This window comes from Biomphalaria glabrata, chromosome 9 (genome assembly GCF_947242115.1).
Source record: "Biomphalaria glabrata chromosome 9, xgBioGlab47.1, whole genome shotgun sequence".
NCBI lineage: Eukaryota > Metazoa > Mollusca > Gastropoda > Planorbidae > Biomphalaria > Biomphalaria glabrata.
In genome coordinates, this window is record NC_074719.1 from 18,755,814 (window position 1) to 18,779,269 (window position 23,456).

A 23,456-nucleotide genomic window follows, 5' to 3' on the forward strand; every position below is an offset into this window, starting at 1 on the left:
CACCATCCCCTCCTTTCTCATTCTAGGCAGGGGACTAGACTAAGGTAGATTTATCAGTACCATCATTTTAGTACATTTTAGTTTAGAAAACGATTTTAAGGCGGTAGAGGAGACAAGTGCACGCTGACACAGTACCGCTAAAGCTTAAAATCCGTCAATGTGCACATTACTTGGCTAGTCTTTGGTTTGAGTTGGACATTAGAGTTGCATTAAAGAATAATCCATTTGGTTTATTGGCTTGACCACATAACAGACGTTGTTACGGATAAACAGTATCCATGCCACAGCAACAATTGCGTGGGAGGGTCAACACAAACGTTACAAAGACACTCTTAAGAGTTCTCTCAAGGAGTGTGAGGGAAACGCTATAGCTCTGGGTCCTTTCTTATTGACTGCGGCCGTGAGTGTCGTGTTTCATGATATAACGCAAGGAGCTTGGTAATCAACAAAGAACGTAGATCTAAGATTAAAAAAAAAAAAAGGAAGGTGAGAAATGAAGCAGGCATATCTGCAGCAATCCATGCCATCTATGTGGTCGGCTTTTTAAAAGAAAAAATGGACTCCAAGGCCATCTTCAAATTCATAGAAAATGGGAAATAATCTCATCTTCAGCTACGAAGGAGGAGCCATATATTTAAGCTAGCTAATCTGCTCATCAACTGATTAGCTACAGGTTACGTTAATGTGCAAAAATCGACATTTTTCCTCTAGATATAGGCCTACTGTTTAGGTACCGTTAATGTTAGGGTTAGGATAGAGTTAGGTTTATCTAGGTATGCAAGCTCCTGCAAATAACTACAAAATAATACTTTAATTTATTAAGCGCTGTTAACAAAGCACTTTAAACCTTTGCAGAGCTTATTATTTTGTGTGTCAAAAGAGTTGAGTCAAAGATAATTACAACATAACGTAATACCCGGACAAGTGGATCCTGGTAGTTGGTGATAAATACGAAATTAGTCGTATTCTAATTCTGTTCTAAAGTTGCTGCTCGGCGGTCTGGAAGTTCAAAAGAAAACAGCGCCCACTTTCACTGCGCCAAATACCCATATTGTTCATATCTCACAACCATCAAAGACATACCTCACTTACTAGACGTCCCATATTTGACCACTGGAGCAATACACCACAGGTGCGTTATATAAGTCACACTCATACAATACGCCTCACACGCACACCAATTACCATTCACACGAGGGGAGGGGAGTCATATATGGAAAATGAAAGAATGTCAAGAAGAGGAGAGGGAAGAGAAAGTGGCGAAAGAAAACTAAGTCTTACTGGGGGGGGGACTGAAGTTAGCAAGACATCCAGGATGACATAACATCCAGACGATGGCGTTTTTGGCTAGCGGCTCATCGGTGTCCCTCTTTGCTTTAACAGTGATAAGGGGAGGGAAACTAAACGACCTCTGTGACCCGAAGCTGAGTCTGCCTTGGTCCAATGAATGGAAAACGGTGTATGTACAGTAGATGGACTAGGTGACAAACTCAGCTCTGCTATTAACATATGATTTTATTCTTTCTAACTCACGATCGACTGGTGTCTGGAAATATTTAAGCTCCCAGTAATTTAAGCACCCGGGACCGGGAAATCGGGCACTTTTTGACAAGGCAGAAAATTAGGCACTCTTCAATAGAGACTTAATTTAGAAGATAATTGATTTTTTTAGCGCATGTTTTATTCCGAAAATACCAACAATAACTAATTTTCAACAGAATGTTCATGAATCAAAAGAAAAGCTGACAAACGGAAAAAAAGTAGGCTTACAATCACAAGAATGCGGGGGAAAATCACATTATATAATTTAGGCCTGCATATCAAAGGATTCTGCGGAGGGGAGGTAGAGATGATTTCCCGCTTAATGCTTCACATCCACCACCAACCCTTTAGATTAATTGTTCATATTATTTTTTTAAAATATATACTATGTCGCTACCTCTCTCTAATGTAAAATTCAGCCACTCATAAGTCAGTAGTAAATGCAAAGTCAAGTTTGAGGGTAGAGTATTGAATTTTACCATTTCAGCCCCCCCCCCCTTTAAACGATAAAGCAAAAGATTCTGATGATAGATACAGAGTCGGATCGGGTGTGATGACGATAAATATAATCGCCTTATCCCCAACTACCTTAACCTTTAAGATGTGCTTGTGGAAGGGAAGGCAGAACAGAATGATAAATTTGTCAAATTCAGATAAATCTAACAAAAAAAATTACTAACCCTAACCCTAACCCTGAAGACATTAAACGTCGTATAAATCTAGCGCGTCAGACATTTACTGATTTACACAGCTAATACCAACCTGACTGTAAATCTCTTCTCAAACAAGACTAAACTAAGAATCTTTAACTCTATTGTCAAGGCTGTCCTATTGAATGATTCGGAAACATGGAGAACAACTGAAGTGACAACAAAAATAGTACAGACCTTCATCAACAGATGCCTGAGAAATATCCTAAAAATACACTGGTATGACAAAGTAGAAAACACCAAACTGTGGGAGATGAGTGGGCAGAAAAATATAGATCTTAGAGAGGAAGTGGAGATGGACTGGTCACAAGAGAAAATGCCGATAGAGATCTAAAGACTATTTTTGACAGTAGAAGTTCCCTGTAAGCAAGCACTGATAGTTACTTTCATTGGCCTACAGTGACAGGATTGCGCAATGCATCTGGCCCTATTCGGCACCTTCGACACGCCCTATTACAGTAAGACCTGGACTTCATCATTCTCTGGTCAATCTGTTGTTTCCCGATCAAAGGATCCAGCTATACACACCCACCCCTCCCCTACCAGCCCCATGCCGCAGTTTCACCCCTCCCTGCCCGCTCCCGCATTTTCACCCCACCCCCTGACCACCCTCCCAGTCTGCTCCCGCTGTTTAACCCCCACCCCTGACCCTCCCAGCCCGCTCCCAAAGTTTCAACAATTTCTTGAGCCAGTCAGTCAGTTTCAGTGACCTTGGTTACCTAGCCACATTCCTTGACTCTTGTTGAGGCTAGATTAGAGAAGACAGTCATTTTACCTGGAATATTTCTATTAAATGAATAAATATTTATATATGAAATTCTTTTCTATAAGGACATCAGTTGTTTATTGCCTGTATCCTCAAGCACATTCTAGATACAATGCAACAAGTCTCATAACACACAACATTACACTAGACTAGTCCACTAGATTTAGGCTTAGATTTAGATCTATTTAAATTCAACATTCATTTCAGCTTTATTGAAAAATGTTACAAGCTGTCAGCACCTTAAATCTTCATCAAATCATTTAAAATATAACTTCATAGATCTATATAAATAATCCCATCATATATAGGGCAATATAGGCCTAAATCTATTTAAATTCAATTTCTTAAATTTCTATGAAAAAAAAAATAGGTACCTAAATTTATGCTTTATTAATGTCATTCCAATTTTAAATAATAATAATTTACTCCCCCCCCCCCCCCCCAATTCCTTTTTTTAAAGTACTACTTCTACTACAATAGTAAATATTCCTATTATTTCTATTTGTTTTATTTTCTCTCTCTTGCAATCCGCTATAAGCTGGCGATATTTATATAGGTCTGTGAGTCTGTGAGTATTTCTATATGTTTTTATTTCCTCTCTCTTCGAGTATGGTTTCAGCTGGCGATATTAAAAATCAACTAGGTTATCTCCCCCTGAAAATAATTTTTTTAGCATCGATTCAACGCTGAGGCATCGCAAAAATCTGGCCAGTGGTTGCCAGGTGCTGCCTAGAGACGTAAATACGCCAGCTAAAAGCGGAAATTACCTTCTCAACAACCTGTGTTAATCCATTCTGGCTTAAGAAGGGTCAATGTCTATCAATACATTGTCATGGATTAAACAACTAAGAAGTTGGGGGTGTTGAGTCTCTTGAGCCCTCCCTTTAAAGATACCCCTGGTCAGTGTCTGTTTGGCTTGTAGTCCAGCCTCCTAATTGAGACTTAAAGTAAACAAACTTATTACCCGGCCAATAGTATAAAAGGTGTGGCTTGTGGTCCAGACCCTTGATTGACAACCTATCTCATAATAAACAAACTCATACCAGATTAACCTTACAGAGATTTGGCTTGTAGTCCCGCCTCTAATAAAAATTCTTCTCCAAGTAAACAAACTCAGTTCCCTCATAAGATATGACCTCTAGACAGTGTCAACACGTTGACATAGATCTGGCTTAATGTGGTCAGCTGCCTATCTGTGAACTCAATGTTATGGACTAAACAAACAAAGGGAGGTGGGAGTTGCTCATCTCTACATCTGAAGATATACCCACACTTCTAGACAGATTATCAGCATGACGCAGTAAAGAAATATTACATGTTTACTAGACCACTCAAAGGTCAAGACAAGCTTTTAATATGTGCCAGACATCTCTGCTACGTATGTAATGCGAATTTATAATGTAAGGTCTTATTTCTATTTAGATTAACATGCCTTGTCTTTGTAATAAAAAATATTTGGTGCTTAGTCATAGTTTATAGTTTTAAAGGCATATTCTTTTATTTGAAACATAAACATTAATGTATTTCAGAACTGACATTATTGAATCATGTCCACTTTATGAGTATTGGTATATTTTTATTAACATGGAGATTTAGTTTAAACTTCTTGTTGGACATCGTTTATCAGCGTCCACTACCTTTATATTGTTTGCCTTTCGCCTGTGTTGTTTCGATATTTAAGTGTTACCTTCGTTTGGCGTATCTGGAAAAGACTCATTAGCGCGGAGGTGCCTAACAATATTAATAGAAATACAGGTGTAGCTTTTACTATCTGGTAGTGATATCCGACTGGAGCCGGATGTTGCAGGATAAGTGAAAAAGTGCAGAATATTCGGCAGTAGCCAGAGCCGGAGCGACTATCCGGTGCACCCCTACTCACAGTACTACTTAACTTAGTAATAGTAGATCTACTGTAAATTAATTAGTGACTTTGGTCCAACTGTATCAGATCTATACACTACAGTCACTCTCAGTCAGTAAACTATATTTAATATTAGTCACGCAATGACCATATGTGACAATGTCAATATGTCATATGTAACTTGTAAGATGTGTGTTACTCAGATTACTGTATACATAGATGATAGAGTGATAGACAGTACTGAGTATTAATAATTTTAGTAACAGAGTATAGTATATTGTATAGTATATATATATGTATTAAATTTGTGATTATTGTATTAAAATTAAGACTTTCAATTCAATAGAAAAATCAATAGTGAATAGATCTTTAGATGTAGATCTACTCATCATAATGATCATATCATGATTAAATTCATTATCATCATCACAACATAACTCATCATTGACATCATTCATGAAATGTTGATATGATCTTGACATGCACGACTTACTACTCAAGTCACATTGATCTAGATTCGAGATTTTCATGCACATTATATACCCTGCACAAATTAAAAATAAAATAAAAATTAACAAAATCTTAACACCCCCCCCCCCCCCCCACCTTTTTAGATATGTATATAGTAATATTAAATACTAGTCGATCGCGGCATGTATATAGTAATATTAAATACTAGTCGACCGGCGGCGTAGCATACACCGCTATTTTGCAGGGCTGGCCTTAGGTCACTACAACCTATGCAACCGCATTGGGACCTGCTTTTTCATGGGACCCGCACTAATTCTAGGTGTATAAATTATTAAATTAAACCATTTTATAACTTATAACAGATTTTCCGCAGCCTCCTGTTGATTTACCAGGAGCTCCTGGAAATCTCCTGAAATTGCAAAATATACAAAAAAAGTCCTGGAAATCTCCGGAAATTAGTAAAAATCTTTTGAGAACTCATACAAATCTCATAAAATATATAGACAAAAATTGTCATTCAATATGGAGAACGCCAATCCAACGCGCGATGAGTAAAAACAGCATTATGTATTACCCGTAATTGTGTAATCTAATGAAAGTAGCTTCTCGCTCCTCAAACTAATGAAGAATTACTTGAGGACAACAATTCTCATTGATAGATTGAAACATTTGGTAATTCTTGCTATTGAGCGTGATCTATGTAGGAAATAGAATTTTTATGACTTTGCTACATGCAAGGCTCGTAAAGTAATTCTGTAAGTAGTAAAGAATGAATATGATGCAAAGAAAAATTTATTTTCTAATAATATTTTTCACTTATTATCCGTATCCCTACCCAAAGTTGGCCCCGCGAAATCCATTTCGCATAGAGCTCCACAATGGTTAAGTCTGGACCTGCTATTTAGTGACGGGTGAATACAGAATAGATTACTTGTTCTCTTTCCATGACTTCTTGGTCACAACGGTTAGTCCGCGACTGCTATTTAGTGACAGGTTAATACTACTTGTTCTCCCCACTCCCTCTTTTTTTTTTGCCTCTTACGTAGGGTAACTCTAGTCCGCCCGACTTGCAAAAATAAAAGAGTGATCTTTCCTTTACGTGGTGTCCAAACTCTTGAGCCATGAAGAGAATTATATATATAAGATATACTCTGCATATGAATAGTTGATTTAATGACCCAACTGCTGCTGCTAACATGCTTGGCTTATTATTGGAAGAAGACTAAATATGATGTAATACAAATTTCAATGGTTTCACTAACTATTGTGAGGACAGTGACATTAGTGAAACTGGCAACTGATTGTGGATGTATTTCATGCATTTTACTCTATATGTACTCTTATACATTTCAACATTATTGGCAAATTTAAAAAAAAGGGACTGTTGAACAAATATTTTACATCACATTGTTCAATGAAAAATGCCTTCAACACCAAAAGAAACTTGTACACACTTCATAGACTTAAAAAAAAAAGCTTTTGCTATGATGGCGAGTGATGTGTGAGCTCACCATAGATAAAAACATTGTCAATGTTTTATTATCAAAGTCCTATAGATACCAAAATGTGAATAGCTTAGTATGTCTGAACAACCGAATCAGAGAAAGTTTTAGGACATTAATAAGCCATCGGCGAGGATGCATTTTCTCTCTAGCTGTTTTAAACATGTATATTTCTGGAACATATTATGATGAAAACGTTAGAAGGATTTATTCCTAACTTGACTATAAATGTGCTCCCTGGATTTCCAATCTCCGGTTTGAAGATGATAAAGACCTCACTGGAAAAAATGCAGTTCAGGTAAAAGATCTTACTTCAAAACAGTATACTGCAGCTAGAGCATTTGGAATGGAAATTATTGCTGGAAAAAAGTAAAATACTAGTTTATGGTGGAGATGTTGCATACAGATGAATGGCCAAAAATTAGAAAAATGTACTAATTTAAATACCAAGGGTCAAACATAAAAAGAGATGGTTGATCAATAAAAGTGATAAAAGCCTGTTTAAGATTGACATCTGCTGCTATGAGGAAACTGCACAATCTGAAAGAGTAACATTGGCTTCCAAGTAAAATTAAAACTTTATTCATTGATAGTGATCTTTGTATTCATATTACCGGTATATGGTTGTGAAAGTTGGACACTGAACACTGAGGTTGAAAGAAGTAAATGCTACAGAAAAACACTGAGTCATCAGATAGCAGGGAAAGAAGACAAATGTGTTTGCACTTTTACAAGTCAATACTCTGGCTGGTAAAAAGGAGGAACTCCACAATGCTGTAAAGAGGTGAAAGCTGAGCTGGTTTGGTCATATTATAAGGTATGACTCACTGTCAAAAGTCATGCTTCAAGGTACAGTGGAAAAAGCATGAAGAATGGGTCATTCAAAGAAAAACTGGCTGGACAGTGTAAAAGAATGGGCTCTCTTCATATTCTGCTAAGAACAGCTGCTTACCAGTAAAAGTGTAGGAATTAGGTTACACAAACTGTTACTAAAGTCAATGGACAGACAATGATAAAGATTTCTATTCCACTCTTTCTTAATTCAAGTCCCTACCTCTAGAAACTAGTTAATGTAATCTAGATCTACTACTCTACTGTCTCTCTAGCCTAAGATTCTAGAGCTAGAATCTATATCAAATCTATTCTTGTTTCTGTTAGCTACTATTCTACTCCAGATAGATTATACTGATTATAGATATATTATCTTTAGACTAGAAGTAGACCAGTAGAAGATATAGATATAGTAGTTAAGAGTTAGAATCTACATATATCAAATATTATATAATCTAGACCTTACACTAATTTTAAAAACAATAAATCTAGCTTAGGCTAAGAAATTAAATCACTTGGTTAATTTATTTATCAGAAAAAAATGGAAGTGGTTTCAAATACAGATCTACAACAAAGGGAAGGAACTCATCCTTCTTTACATATGAGAGAACATGTTATGGAGAGGACAAGAGAACAGGTTTAAACATTTACTTGATCTAGACATATTTTTTTTTACAGCATATTCATAATATTTTTTCCTAATTATTTATTAAGGTCATATTCTTATATAGATTTATATTTAATGTAAAAAAAATTTTGATTATTACAACTGAAACCCCAAAGCAACTAATCATAATTTTTTTTTTAATGCTTCTCTGGACTCTACATTAGCATTCCATATTACTCAGAAACTCCCATCTGTGACTTATGTAGTTTGCAGCATCCCTTTTCATCCTTCACATCTTTCTATGGGTTTAATTATATTTCAATGTCTCAAAAGTCAATGTCAAGTGTTACCTTCTATCCTAGGTAATTGAAAGCTGATGTCTGAGCTGATCTTTAATTTTTTTGCCGGAAGCACCTCCTTTAGCATGGGGTCATGTCCCATACAGAATAAGTACCACACCAGTACCCCTGGGGAACATTAAGCATTTGCTCTGTACTGTATTCATTTGAACATGCTTTGTTTTGTGCTGCCAGTAGCTTGCTATATAATGCCCAATTCTCAAGACAAAGAATGTGAATGCACCATCTTGTAGGAATGAATTTTCATAAGCAGACTAGAGAATAATTTGGAGTCATTCAAAAAACCCTGCCAACTTTATATAGTACAATTGAAATCACTGACATGGACACACTAGAGAAATTTTTGAGAGTTTCTTATTGAAGCAGCATCTGTAAATTACATTGTATACAAGATAGAATTGCTAAAAAAACCCTTCATGAATTATATTTACAAACTATAACAAAAGAGTTTACAGTGTAATTACTTTTTAAAACTATGATATTGGGAAATGCTATTTTCAGGGAGATGGAGCACCAGTAATGTCGTTATTAACAGAAGAGCTGAACACAGAATCACACCACCAGGATGACAAGCCATTCACCATTAAAGCTGAACTAGATCTGATGCAAATTTGTTTGGCTGTTTTATCATTTCTAACTAGAACATGGAGGTTGGGAATCCCACGTGCTGTGGTGTAAGTGTGCACAATTTTGCTGACAGTGGAAAAAAAAGTGCCTATCTGGGGATAATTTATTTGGCTATTCTAGGGTTGGGAAAGTTGGATTCACTTATTTCTTCCTATAATTTAAATTTTCTTCAATTGTGAACACATGAAAAATTAATAAATTATCTAAATTGAAAAAGTCTAAAAAATTTTTGGTTTTGCAAGTTTAATAAAATACATTATTTAAAAAAAACACTAAATATTGATTGCCATATTGTTTTAGACATTATCATCACATTATAATAACATAACCTTTTTTAAAAAAAAATGTCCAGCAATTATTCATCATTATCATCATCTTTCCTTTGCAGTCCTAGTGGAACATTGGGCCTCCGTAAAAACACGCCACTCTACACAGTCTCTTGCTTGTTTTTTAATGGCTGCGTCACCACATTCTTTAGGACTTTGTCTACGTCTTGTGTCCTGGGGGGTTCCACTCTAAGGCCTGTCTAGCTCTGTTGTTGGTATCTTTGGCAAGCAATTATTAGTGGCTTATAATTTGTTATTTATGTTTCTGTTGTATTTGCAGATTTGATGAACTTCATTTTGCTAAATTTGTATCACTCTATATCAAGCGTATATTTTTCTTTGATGTTCACCCACCATTTGGTAAAATGATTCTTGCATTAGCAGGTAAATTGTGTGCTGTTGTCAGTTTTCGTTTTAAATGTAACAAATTAACATACAATCAAGATCTTAAAGAGCCTTTTTGTACAATTGTTTCTTTATTTAAGAATTTTTTTAGCTCATTAAAAATCTAATTTGTTTTTGAAAGGTTCGTATGCTGGGTTTGAAGGTGACATCAATTTTGAAAGGATCGGAGCAGGTAGGATAACATGTCTAATGTGTTTGTCACAATTTAAAATTAAAAGAAATTTTTAACTTTTGATAAAGAGGATACTTGGCGTATTAACCAGAAGTGCTTTTTGATTTTTAAGAGGCCTTATTTTAATTATTTCAGATTAAAATAAATAAAAGAATGTTATTTTTTTTCTAATCAGCTACAAATAAACACCAGTTGTTCTTTAATGTGTTCTATCTTAGTTCAAAGTGGCTAGTTGGTCTTAACCCTCACAATAAATAAATAAATATGAAATAAATAAAAACTGATACATTTTTTATCTTCCCCTCAACAGAATTTCCATCTTCTGTACCTGTTGAAATGTTACGAGCATTTCCAGCTATACTTGGCAGCCTAACAGTGCCCATTGTGTATCAAATTTGTGTGGAAGCTGGTCTGAGTAGATATGCTGCCTCCATAGCTGGACTGTTGATTTTGTTAGGTTTGTACAACTTTATGTTTCCTTTTATGGCAGGGGTGAATTTTATTTGAGCTCTTCAGACTATAATTATTAGAAGGCATGTCATGCTTTAATTCTTGATTGATTGCGCAGTTTGATTTTCCTTGTTGCTATTATGGTTAAAAGACAGGTTTTGGTTATTATTGGAGTTTTTTTTTTCTTTTTTTTTTTTACAATCTTGTCAACTATTTCCATTGGAGAGTGTTATCAAAAAAGGGAGATAAAGATGTCTTTGTGATGGCTATTAGTAATATAAGTAAATAGTTAGGGTATAGGAGGCACAGTGGCTGAGTGGTAAAGCGCTTGGCTTCCGAACCAAGGGGTCCCAGGTTTGAAGACTGGGTGAATTTCGGGATCCTTAGAGCGCCTTTGAGTCCATCCTGCTCTGATGGGTACCTGACATTAGTTGGGGAAAAGTAAAGGTAGTTGGTGTTTGTGCTGGCCACGACACCCTCGTTAACCATGGGCCACAGAAACAGATGACCTTTACATCATCTGCCCCATATATTACAAGGTCTGAAAGAGGTTCTTTACTTTACTTTAGTTAGGGTATAGAAAACTTTTATTAAGCAATACATAATTGTGGTAATGTAAGTATCATGTATTCTTTGAAGAGATGATGGTTTAGCAGATCATGATTTCTATTAAATTATATGTAAATATAGTGAATTTTCTCTTATGCAGCCATTTGAATAATTAAGGCACAACTAAATTCTTGTGATTATACATCATATTATATATCTACAGTTGAATTCTACTTTTTTACTTGTATGAAGAATAAGATACACGCAACACCCTTAATGTATAAGTATTGATCGATTAAGCACATTATGTGATAAGCTATTAAACTGGTTACAATGTAATACACCAGTTTGATATAACATATCTCATTAGTTGTTTATATTTTATGTTTTCTCATGACCAGACAATGCACTGCTTGTACAGTCTCGTTTTATGTTGATGGAGGGCATGCTGATATTTTTTTCCTCACTTTCTGTCCTTGCTTATCTCAAGTTCAGAAATAACATAAGGTAATTGTTTGGCTTTCTGGACTTAGTTTTCTTTGTAGGCCAACTGTGGTAATTGTGTCTGTATGTAGTAGTGTGGATGGCCCAAGATAAAATCTTGGGTGTAAGAGTTAACGATTTCTAGGTTTATTGTTGTTATTGCATTGGTCCATTGGTTGGGGTAGAGTGATGTCCCTTGAGAGATTGTTATTGTTGTCAGAGGCCTGAGTTTTGAGATAAATAGTAGAAGTACAGTATAGGCAGTTTCAAAGTTGTTTTATATTTAATAGTTCAACTTTTGATGGCATTATCTACAGTAGCTTTATTAAATATATATTCTGTTCTTAATATATCCCTGGTGTTCTTGAATACGTTTATGTGTCCATGTCAGAGCCAGGCCAGGAGTTCACAACACCAACTCAATATTACTTCTGTTTTTATTATGTGATTACAATTTTAAAGTATTGTTTATCTAAAACTAAAATTGGAAGGGATCTTTTAATTTTAGAAATATTTTTTTTTCTTATTTTCACACAGACTTTCCTTATTGTTTTGGATTCATTTGTTTTGCATAACTGGAAGGCTGCCTGGTTATGTGGCATCCACTGAAGAATTTTTATCACCATGGCCCCCTAGTTTGAATCCTGCCCCTAATGCTACATTCTTGAATTCTTCTGATTTGTGTCCCCACTTTCTTGACTTCTTCTAATTTGTGCCCCTAATGCTACATTCTTGACTTCTGATGTGTCCCGAAACCTACATTCTTGACTTTTGATTTGTGCCCCTAATGCTACATCTTCCTTGACTTCTTCGGATTAGTGAACAGCTGAATATTCAACACACCATGACATTCTGCCCAGCTATTTTATTTCCTGTCCTCATACTTGTAAAATGAGGCATGTTCTTTTTGTTTTATTGCTAATAATTCAGAATATTTTAAATAATGGCAGCTATCATTTCTATGCATATTAATGTGTATTTAACCTATGTTGATATTTATCTAGAGAGTTCAGTCTGATGTGGTGGTTCTGGCTGTGTTTGTGTGGCGTCTCAGCTACATGTTCACTAAGGTGCGTCTAGTTTTTTTTTTAACAAATAATTTTATTCAATACACTCATGTGTTATATTTCTACCTTTTGTCAAGAACTTGTTTGGGGAACAAGTCACTGAATAAATGTATAGGCTTGAGGGACTGCAAACAAAGTTGTAATATTTTTTTTTAATTGTGTTTTCTGATGTGAAATGGTAGCCCTTGATTGTTTCTCATGGACTGGAGTGTGTGTGAAGTTACGAGGCAAGAGGACAGCCCTCAGTGAAGATCGAAAAGAAATAAAAAAACTTTGTTTTAACAGACCCAACCTGCACATGCCTTGTGTGTCATCAGCTTTTCAAGCCAGATGTGTGGCAGAGAGGCTAAGGGTCCTTGAGCTTGGCTTGGCTATCTATCAAAGGGGCTCGAGGTTCGGCTCCATAGCGCTCTAAGCATGCTGAAAGCATGAAAATTACGCTATATAAAAGATATTTAAAAAAAAAAAATTCTTAATAATACCATAGCCTGCCTTAGGTAGCTGGGGCCCTAGACAAAGCAAATTTGGTGGCAAAACAAAAATAATTATTAAACACCAAATAAAATAAAATAATGCAATGTATTTAAAACTGACCTGTACCTAAATCTAAGCCAATAATTAACTAGAATTATATAGAGCATGATCTCTGTAGCATATAAATAGGATTCCTTAAGCTTCTTAAACATATTGGTGCAGATGTCACGAATCTTCAACAAACCAGACTCAAAATAAAGTTTTGACATGTTCACCAAAACGAAGCAACAAGTGTCTTCTAACATTGGTAGTCTTTCAAATCTATAAACCTTAAGTCAAAGTAGAGACTTAGATCCAGGCTTTTTGACAATTAAAAATTTTCTTTGATTATTTTTTTCTCATACTGCACAGAGCTGTATTATTTAACTGTGCCTACAATATATGATGTATATCTTACTGTTAACTTTTAATTTGATTTCCAGTATCAAGTATGTGGGTGTCTTTACATTGCTGCTAGTCTTCATCAGAGTTGTACGAGACTTTTGGCAGATGCTTGATGACTCTTCAAAATCTGATGTAATTTTAATCATAAAATAATATTGTATATATTACGTAATTTATTAGTATATGAATAGAAATAAAAGTCTAGGCTTCTTTCCATTTAAATATTTAATAATAACAATGCTTTATTTAAGTTAGAGGTAAAAGTTTACAAGTTTTGTCCTAGTGGGTCTAACAGAAAATTTATCACTAGCTGATCTGACAAAAAAAATAAAAAAATAAATTGGCACATTTAAATAAATACATGAAAATATTTGTAAATATTGAGTTGAAATTTGAATAAATAGTTATTGAAAAAAAAATAATTCCCATATTTCGTTTTATAATTCATGATTTTACCAGCTTTTAAAAAAAAATTGCCTTAAGTTTCAATTGTATATATACATTGCATTCTATAGATGACGTTGGTGAAACATTTGTTCAGCCGATTGATTGCTCTGGTCACTCTACCAATTGTAGTCTATTTGTCCATATTCTATGTCCATTTGAGCATCTTGACCAAAGCAGGGCCTCATGACAGTGTGATGACCAGTGCATTCCAGGCCAGCTTAGAGGTAGTTTTATTAAAATCTTCCTTGATGCCTTTTTAAGATGTTACTTTGAAATTAAGAATTTTTCCAAATGCACAGTAAAATCATCTGCAAATAACAAGAGACTTAAAGCATTTCTTAGCCATTTCTTTTGCCAACTTTGAACTCTTTGTGTGTATTTGTGTGTGTGTGTAAAATACAAGAATATTTTTAAAAATGTTTATGTAAAATACAAAAGCCTTTATAATTTTGTTTAAAATTTGTAGACTTGTATGTATCTTTGTTAGGGAGGGCTGGCTACACTGACAAAAGGACAACCACTCCATGTAGCATATGGTTCCCAGATCACATTGAGGCACACTGAGAATGTGGCAGTGGGGCAGCCCTGTTGGTTACATTCCCATGCCCACATGTACCCTATCAAGTACCCAGACAAGAGAGGAAGTTCTCACCAGCAGCAAGTCACTTGTTATGTGTTCAAGGACATCAACAACTGGTGGATCATCAAACATCCTGACAAGTTGGTTGAACAATACTATATAGAATTTTTGTTCCTCTGTAGTTGTGAATAGAATTTTGTTTTTGCTTCTTTCTTTTTCATTTTATTTTATTACAATTTTGATATATATGAGGTCCATTGGTCTATAAAATATGTTCTCTTGTGGCTTTTTTTCATGATACCAGAGCAGGGTTAAGTAGTTGTTTACCACTATTCTTTAATGCTTTCTCTCTCTAATTATTTTCCATGTTCCAACAGAATTATCCATTTTGCTCATTTGTATCTACCCTGTTATTAACTTCAATAATATTTTTGTTTGTCAGAAAGTTTATATTTGGTATAGAATTAAAGGAGAATGCTTGCCCTTTTTAGATATAACACATTTTTATTTATAAAACCAAAATTAAATTTGATTTTGGATTAATGAATTTAAAAATGAAAACTTTCAGACTGTGGACAAAACCCCATTAGAACTAGATCTAGACAATATCTGGGTAATGTTTTGTTATCCAAATAGAAATAAATGTATTTTTAAAGATAGTTATCAATATTTTCACAAAACTCAATACCAGTATATAACATATCTAGAACATATCATTGGTTTCCTTCAGTCGTAGAACGACTATGGTTCATCTCAGAGCAAGTGAGATGAAAGCCTGGGCATTGTTTATGATCGGAAGGATGTCACCACACAGCAGTTCCCCCCTCTCCCCGAAGCTGATGTACAGTTTGGGATCAGTAGCGCCGCAGGATCTGCCAGGCTGTAGCACGGTGTGCCACAGTCTGCCTAAGGGTCACCAGCTCCTGATTTTTCCTCAGGGTTATCTCCCAAAGCCTTTCCCGTGTTTGGGTATAGCCACAGGGCAGTGGAGGTTTGGATTCAGAGTTTTCCTTCTCCTAGATGGGTAGCCAACCAAGGCTAACGAGCCCCTCCTGCCCGAAGCTGACTGGTTTAGGCGCCAGTTGCTCGCTTTTGCCCCTTCTCCTGTCTAGAACATATATAGAGCTCATAATCTTATGTCACAATCATCCAAAAAATAAATCTAAAGAAAATTTAGCCTTTTTTAGCCCCCACTCTTTAAACACTTTTATCTGGCAAAATGAAAAAAATCTGTAAATTTTAAAAAGGGAAACTATTTAAGATTCTATTTTAAGCAATTCAAAACATTTTTAGTGGAAAGTTAAAGAAATATTTGACTTTTTAAGCATAGACGAAAATATCCCTGATTCGACTGAAATAATGAGGTCAAATCAATGATGGTATTGTCAATTAGGAGAGAAAGAGTTAACTAGCTTAATCATTTGTTAATAATGATTTTTTTAATTGATAACTTTGTGTTCATCTCTTATTACAGACAAGACTTGATGGTTGATGATCCACCTGTGCCAGTTAGACACGGAGACATTGTCCAGCTTGTACATGGCATCACTAGCCGGGCACTCAACACGTATGTTAGACACTGACTGTAATATAGAAAAACATAATTACCTTTAGTTTTATACAATGTGTTTCATGTAACAAAATTAATGTTCATGAATGTTAACAATTATATAACTAGTTCAAAGTTTATTCTCTGCATGTTAAATAAAATGTGTTTTGTCTTTTAGTCATGATGTTGCAGCACCATTGAGTCCAAACAACCAAGAAGTCTCATGCTATGTCAACTACAATGTATCCATGCCAGCTCAGAACTTATGGAGAGTGGTTAGTTTATTCTTTAGTTTTTATTCAATCATGAAAAGCATTGGAGGTGGGGGATTATAAGATCTTGCAATGAGAAGACACATGAATGCCTAAATTTTGATTGCTATTTCTTAATGTTCTTAGGACATAGTCAATAGAGAGTCTGATGATGAAACATGGCAGACTATTAAAAGTCAGATTCGGCTCATACATGTCAACACATCCACAGCAGTCAAGGTTAGGACTTTTATTTTTCAATGGAAGCTAGGGTACTGTAATTGCTTTGCCTTTTGTATTGCTAATGTTCTCTTTAAATAGTGATTTATATATTTGATTTATGACCAGACTGGTACTTATCTGTTCTTTTATTCATAGGTCTACCTTGACTCTTCTAGTTTACCATTTAAAAATTGAAAACAAAAATATAAAAAAATGTCTTCTGTTTCCTATTTTCTTTGGTTCAGACAACAGGTAAGCAGCTTCCTGAGTGGGGCTTTCATCAGCTTGAAGTTGCAGCTGACAGAATGACAAATCAGAAATCTACCATTTGGAATGTGGAGGAGCATCGCTACACAAGAAGTTGGTATTTTTTTTTTCACATTATTTAAAAATGAACAAGCACTTTTGTGTTTGATCTCGTGTCAATGTTAACTTAAAAACTGACTCAACCAATACATCTCAATTCACAGGCTCTGAGAAAGAGAAGCAAGCAGCAGAGCTTCAACAAGCTGAACTGATTCCTCTGAAGCCAACATATTTGTCTTTTTGGGCAAAGCTGTATGAACTACAGGTACATTTAAAACTCCAATCCTGATAGTTAAAGCTCTATTTAGTATCGTTTAAAGTTTTTTGAACTTTGTTGAATGTCTGTTATGTTTTAAAAGAACCTTTTGTTTTGTTAATGGTGCTATAAAAATTGAATTTATTTTAATTATAAAATATTGTTTAAGACTTAAACATTACATTGTTTTTTTTAGTTAGAACTAATTCAGGTTAAGATGAAAAGATTTAACATTTCAAATAAAATTTATGTTATCCCTTTGACCTAAAAATGTTTTTTTTTCAATATTTTTTATTTACAATAAAATTTTTACTTGCAATTCATGTTTTGTTATGGTCTTTGTTAATTATTCTAGACCTAATGACATAAGAATAAAAAATTGCTTAGTTTGAAACTACTCAATGTAAGCTGTTTTCACGTTTATGCTAGATGTTTACATTTGTTTCCACAGATCAAAATGCTGTTGAGTAACCAAGATGCTCAACTGGAACATAAGTACAGTTCCACACCCACAGAGTGGCCATTCATGCAGAGAAACATTGCTTACTGGATGAGCTCTCATGACAATGTAAATCATTTTATAGAATGATATGATATTTCTCAGTCATTTTCATTTGTGGGGACCCCAAAATGACACCGTAATGTATAAACTTATAAAAGGCTCTTTTAGTTCAACATTAATGATTTCTTTTTTCTAACTATACAGAAAGAAAAATCACATTGTTCTGTACACATTCTTGTTTGTTTATTCAGATACATGTAGGTACCATTGTTTGTCTTGGTAGTTGTCCAGCATAGCTAGCTAAGACAATCCATGTGGATATGCTGCTTTGATAAAAAATAATGTTTGTCTATGTTTTAGAGTTTGCTTAAGAGGGTTCTATACATTTCTGAGTTATTCCTGCCATCAATACATAGACAGTTAAGATTAATAATGGTTAAGATATATCTACAAATATTATTTTATTTGACTGAATAATAAGCTGTTTCTTAAAGCTTTGCGATTATCTTTCAAATGCTGAAACAAAAATACAATAGCAAGCAAAATGTAAAAAATGTCTTGGAAATTTATTTTGAAATAAAATCTCATCTGCCATTTTCAAGATCTCAATTGCAAAGTGCCCTTTAAAAATGTCTAATGTAAAAAATCAACTTTTGTGACTACCATTCCATATGCTATTGCAACTTATACATTTTTAACATATTTTGTTTTACAAAGTTCTTGATGTTCAAAAAGCTTGTTTTTTTTACTTCAGTAATTCTGAAAGCAATCGCTTGTTCTTTTTAAGTCTCAGATTCATCTGATTGGCAACATTGTTGTGTGGCATGCATCAACATTATCTGTGCTGGCCTATCTGGCACTCTTCATCTTCTATTTAGTACGCAGACAGAGAGCAGTGTTTGATTTATCAGAAGGTAACATTTTCTTATAACCATGAGTAAATAAATGTTATCTTCTAAGCTCTATTACATTCACAATATTTGAAGCCAAACAGTAGACAAAGGAAAGATGTAGTGTACTTTCATAATCATAGGTTCCAAGTGGAAATGCATAGTTGATTGGAAATTGTAAAGAACTTTCATTTAAATAATTTAGTTTTATTAGAGAGATTACTATTGAAACACATTTGTTTGTTTTATTTTAATACTTGTTATACATGTAGTTTTTTTTTTTTTTTCTTTCTTGTTGCAGCCAAATGGCAGAATTTTCTATTTCTTGGTGAGCTATTTGTTGGCGGTTACTTGCTGCATTATCTCCCCTACTTTTTGGAGGACAGAACTCTATTTCTGCATCATTATCTCCCCTCAGTGATCTTTAAAGTTCTAGTGTTAGCTGCTCTAGGAGATCACCTGTATTCAGTCAGCCCAAAGTAAGTATCTAGGAAGCATTTGATTGGCTCTAGACCACATGAAGTGACACATACTAGATAGGTATAGATCTGTATTAGGAAATTAGTTTGTTCATAGATAGATTTTTATGGGTACATGCAATTGTTAAGGAAGAAAAAAATGCTTATTAATTGTGCTAAGAATCCCCCCCCCTTTTTTTTTTTTCTCCTTTGTATTAAAAATGAAAAAAAATGAACATTCTTTTTTACTAAATAGTTTCTGATCAATAATCCTCTTTCTCATATTTCACTTCAGTAAAACTTGGCAATTACTGACAAATGTAACTTTGTATCAAGTATTGGCCTCTTAAGTCACATGAAAAGCTGCAAATGGAAATGATTAGGATATTGTATTGTGCAGATCATGCAAACATTGTTTCTGATATATATATATACATGAAAGTGATACATTTATTCACTTTGAATATATTCTAATAAAGAAACTTTTTTTATTACAGTCTTTGGCTGTGAAATATGTAGCAGTAGGGCTATTGTTTAGTTTGGATTTTAATCTTCATAGAATGAATAAAAATAAACAACATTTTTTTCTTTACACATTTTTTTTTTCTTTTTGCAGAATCCCCTTGTTGTCTCCCCTTATAAAGTATGGCTCTGTGGCTTTGGTGGCTGTTGCTATCCACATCTTTATCACATTCTCAGTGTTTACTTATGGCAATCAGTCTTTGTCACCACAGAAAATTAAATCTTTGACATGGATAGACACATGGGATTTTCTTACACATTGAGTCTTGTTCAATATAACACATTATTTCACAATTGGTATCAATGTTATTCACTTATCATCTTGTTCATTCTATATATGCTGGGCCCTCTGTGCATGTGATTTTAGAAAAAAAATGTTTACAAACATTGGCTTTATTTATTGGAATATTAATATTATATATAGTCATTTCACTGCCTTAAGTCAAAAGAATTTGACATTTTTAGGGAATTGTATATACTTTATTTTATGTAAATCCTGACTTGTACTTAAAATAGATTTGAAAAAAAAAGTCATTATATTATTATATAATTAACCTGTAAAGTTTATGACAAGATATAAAAAAAAAATATTATAGGCTTAATTTTTATTTTATTTTCACCATTAAAAAAAAATAAAAGCATATTTGCATACAGAATATTTAACTTGCTGTATGATATTTTGAAATCCTGATTTGATTTCACTTTCTATCTAGATCTTAACGTTTTGTACATGAGCAGTCTCCTATGACAATTTTCTTGTTTATAGATATATCTATCTATCTATTAGATGCTTTATACATTTAATATTGTACAAGGCTGTCTTTTGAAAGACAAAGCAAAAGACAGGAATGGAAAAAAGCTTTGAACAGATTATGTGTGGTGCCTAACGGTTCGACAGGTGAAGGTGAAAACTGAATAGGGTGCCTTGATATTTATACTGTATTGTTTTTAGAGCTAACATTCCAGTGAAGGATGACCTTCCACCATTTTTTTTTTGAAAGTGAAATCTCACCAGCAAATTATGGCTTCAAAATTTTCCTGCAGAACTTAGTCCAGATTTGAGACATGCGAGACATGTTTGTGTTCAAGCTTTGAATAATTTATTGTTTCTGATTTTTGTCCTCGACTTCATAATGCACTCACCTATTTCTAATTCTCAAGGAAAATGTATTCACTAAAACCTGTTCTGTGAACAGGAAAACAAAAAGCATGGAGTAGGAATATGGGTTTTTAATACAACCCCACAACAGGGATAGTTAAATAGTTGGCTTGTGCTAGCTTCATTTGTAACTTTTTTACAGGGTCAAAGTTTAATATCCATGGAATACTTTAGAGCTATTTCTTGCTCAAATTACCTATTATTTTAATTATTTTATTCAACCATCTAGAGTAGAGTAAACCATTGTAATAAAACAGGATGTTGTGTCTCCATATTTTGATAAGATCTTGTTATTTTTCTTGTAAATTATTGTATGAACTTTTAAATCAGCTGTCCCTTAGTATAACAAAAGTTAACAATAAATGCATGACTAGAATGAGGATTAGTAAATTTCAGGCTTGTTAAACCAAAACACTTAGATAAATTACTAAAACTGTCATCCTTTCACCATAAAGGGCTGAGATATGAACCTCCCCTGATATACACTTTCTGTTTAATGATCCAGAACTTTAGAGCATGTATAGTTACCCATCTTCAACTTACATTTTGGAATGTTTGCTAATTTTTGTACTAGGTACTATTTAAAATCTAGAACTGTGTTCTAGTAAGACATTCTTCTAGTTGGATACATTGGCCTTTAAAGTGTCAGTAATAAAGGACAGTTTAACATTTTACAAAAGCAGAATATCTTCATGGATTCAACATTCAGGAACCTTCCCCTTCTGCTGATATTGTATATATGCTAGAAAATGGTTATGTTAACATAGCAAATGTTTTTAACAGTCCACAGTGATACTTTATTATATTGATGATATATAACTTATCTAAAAAATGACTGGCTAAATAAAGGGAGAGAGATGTAAAGATTGTGTGTGCTTGTTTATTAGTCACAGAAACAAAAGAACAAATATCTTTTTCAATACAAGTTACATTTATTTTATAAGCCTTGTAATACATTTTTAAATATATTTTAATGAAAAAAGTTTAACACTTTAACAGATCAAAAGCCATTAAAAAAAATGTGCATTATGAAACAAGGAAACTAAATGCTTCCAATTACAGACACTCACACAAAAATAAAACATGCAGATGCTGTTCATAAGAATTTAAGATTGCTAACCACCATCTGAGATTTAAATACCATACAGCTATTGAAGAAGATATTTTACCTCGTTCTAAAACAAAATGTAGGTAATTTAAAACAGATGCTACTGTTTTGTAAAACTATAAGTAGCCAGTGCCTTTATTTTGATCACAATAAAGCTGATGTTGAAATCAGATTTTCAATGGCACAAAGAGTTATTAAGAAGACTTGGCAGAATACAACTAACCTTTTTCAAATCAAACTTTAATTGTATATCTTGTTACTTTTACATATTAATTATAAAGTGGAAGGGAAAAAAGTTTCCTCTGATGGCAACAGTTTTAAAATATAAATAAAACTTGTACTGCATAAAAGTGAAGCAGATTTTGGCTTGTAATAAATATATGCACTGAAAACACATTAAAAAAAAATCACAACCAGTTTAAAATTAAAGTAATTAAACTTTTGAAAAATACCAACAGTGTTCAATATTTACAAGGCACAAATATTATTTAAAATATTACTTCAATACTGAAATTAGCAAATATCAAAGGCTCTTTGGTGCTGTCAACATGAAACAAATCTCAGAAATGCAATGCCAAAATGATAAAGGCATCTTAAATAGTAAAAAAAAAAAAGATTAGTTTCTGATTTAGAGATTCAAAAGTCAAGAGTTGGGCAAAATCACACCAACCCTAATTTATGTTAGGTTAATGTAAAAAAAAAACTAATAACACACACACACACATCCAGTGATGAACATCTGAAACCAATAAAAAAATATCTTTTAAAAATGTTTTGAACTCCATCCCTCAGAAAATATATGGTTTAAACCTGATATTTGATATATTTTAGCTCCCAAAACATTTATCAACATTAAGGAACATTCCTACAAAGCATGATGAAACTAACAATAAACCATTTGTTTTGATAGTTAAGATGTAACAAACACATTTTTTAGCTTTATTTATAATCAAGTTCTCTAAATGTGTGCCAGTTCACAGAAAAAACAACAAACAAACCACTGTGGAACAATATGAAAACAAAACCAACATATTTGCTTCAATGTCAGATCTTATATATATATATATACTGCTTAGCATAGTCGGAAAGGCTTTTGCTAGAGTATTACTAAAGCGATTACAGATCCTGGCAGATCGTGTTTATCCAGAGTCGCAGTGTGGCTTTAGGGCAGGTAGATCTACAACAGATATGATTTTCTCTCTTCGGCAGCTACAGGAGAAGAGCAGAGAACAAAAGCAGCCCCTCTTCATAGCATTTATTGATTTGACCAAGGCCTTTGACCTTGTTAGCAGAAGCGGTCTGTTTGCTGTACTAGAGAGAATCGGCTGCCCAAATAAGTTAAGAAAACTAGTGTTAGCTTTTCACGAAAATATGCAGGGCACCGTTCAGTTTGAAAGTTCTTCCTCCAGGCCATTCTCCATTAAGAGCGGTGTCAAACAAGGATGTGTACTGGCCCCTACACTATTTGGCATCTTCTTCTCAGTCGTACTATCCAGTGCTTTTAAATCCCTGGAAGATGGAATATACATCCATAGCAGATCCGATGGAAGGCTCTTTAAC

At 34.0% G+C, this 23,456-nt stretch overlaps 1 protein-coding gene across 1 annotated transcript; it reads left to right on the plus strand.

Moving 5' to 3' along the window:
* The first annotated feature begins 8,218 nt into the window (after positions 1-8,218).
* LOC106065166 (protein O-mannosyl-transferase 1-like) lies at positions 8,219-22,962 on the plus strand. Its single transcript, XM_056041295.1, has 19 exons — positions 8,219-8,320; positions 9,151-9,323; positions 9,883-9,986; positions 10,129-10,179; positions 10,490-10,636; positions 11,580-11,685; positions 12,666-12,731; positions 13,685-13,778; positions 14,162-14,317; positions 14,581-14,813; positions 16,148-16,240; positions 16,401-16,497; positions 16,621-16,713; positions 16,941-17,055; positions 17,166-17,266; positions 17,709-17,825; positions 18,547-18,673; positions 18,951-19,128; positions 19,724-22,962. Exons 1-19 carry the CDS (start codon positions 8,225-8,227, stop codon positions 19,890-19,892), a joined length of 2,316 nt encoding a protein of 771 aa, XP_055897270.1. The 5' UTR covers positions 8,219-8,224; the 3' UTR covers positions 19,893-22,962.
* The last annotated feature ends 494 nt before the right edge of the window (positions 22,963-23,456 follow it).

What these genes read in the sequence shown, in the direction of transcription:
- LOC106065166 (XM_056041295.1), top strand. Translation starts at nt 8,225, where the DNA reads ATGGAAGTGGTTTCAAATACAGATCTACAACAAAGGGAAGGAACTCAT. An exon ending in CTCAGAACTTATGGAGAGTG is followed by an intron (nt 16,498 to 16,620) that starts GTTAGTTTATTC and finishes TAATGTTCTTAG; the next exon opens with GACATAGTCAATAGAGAGTC. An exon ending in GGATGAGCTCTCATGACAAT is followed by an intron (nt 17,826 to 18,546) that starts GTAAATCATTTT and finishes GTTCTTTTTAAG; the next exon opens with TCTCAGATTCATCTGATTGG.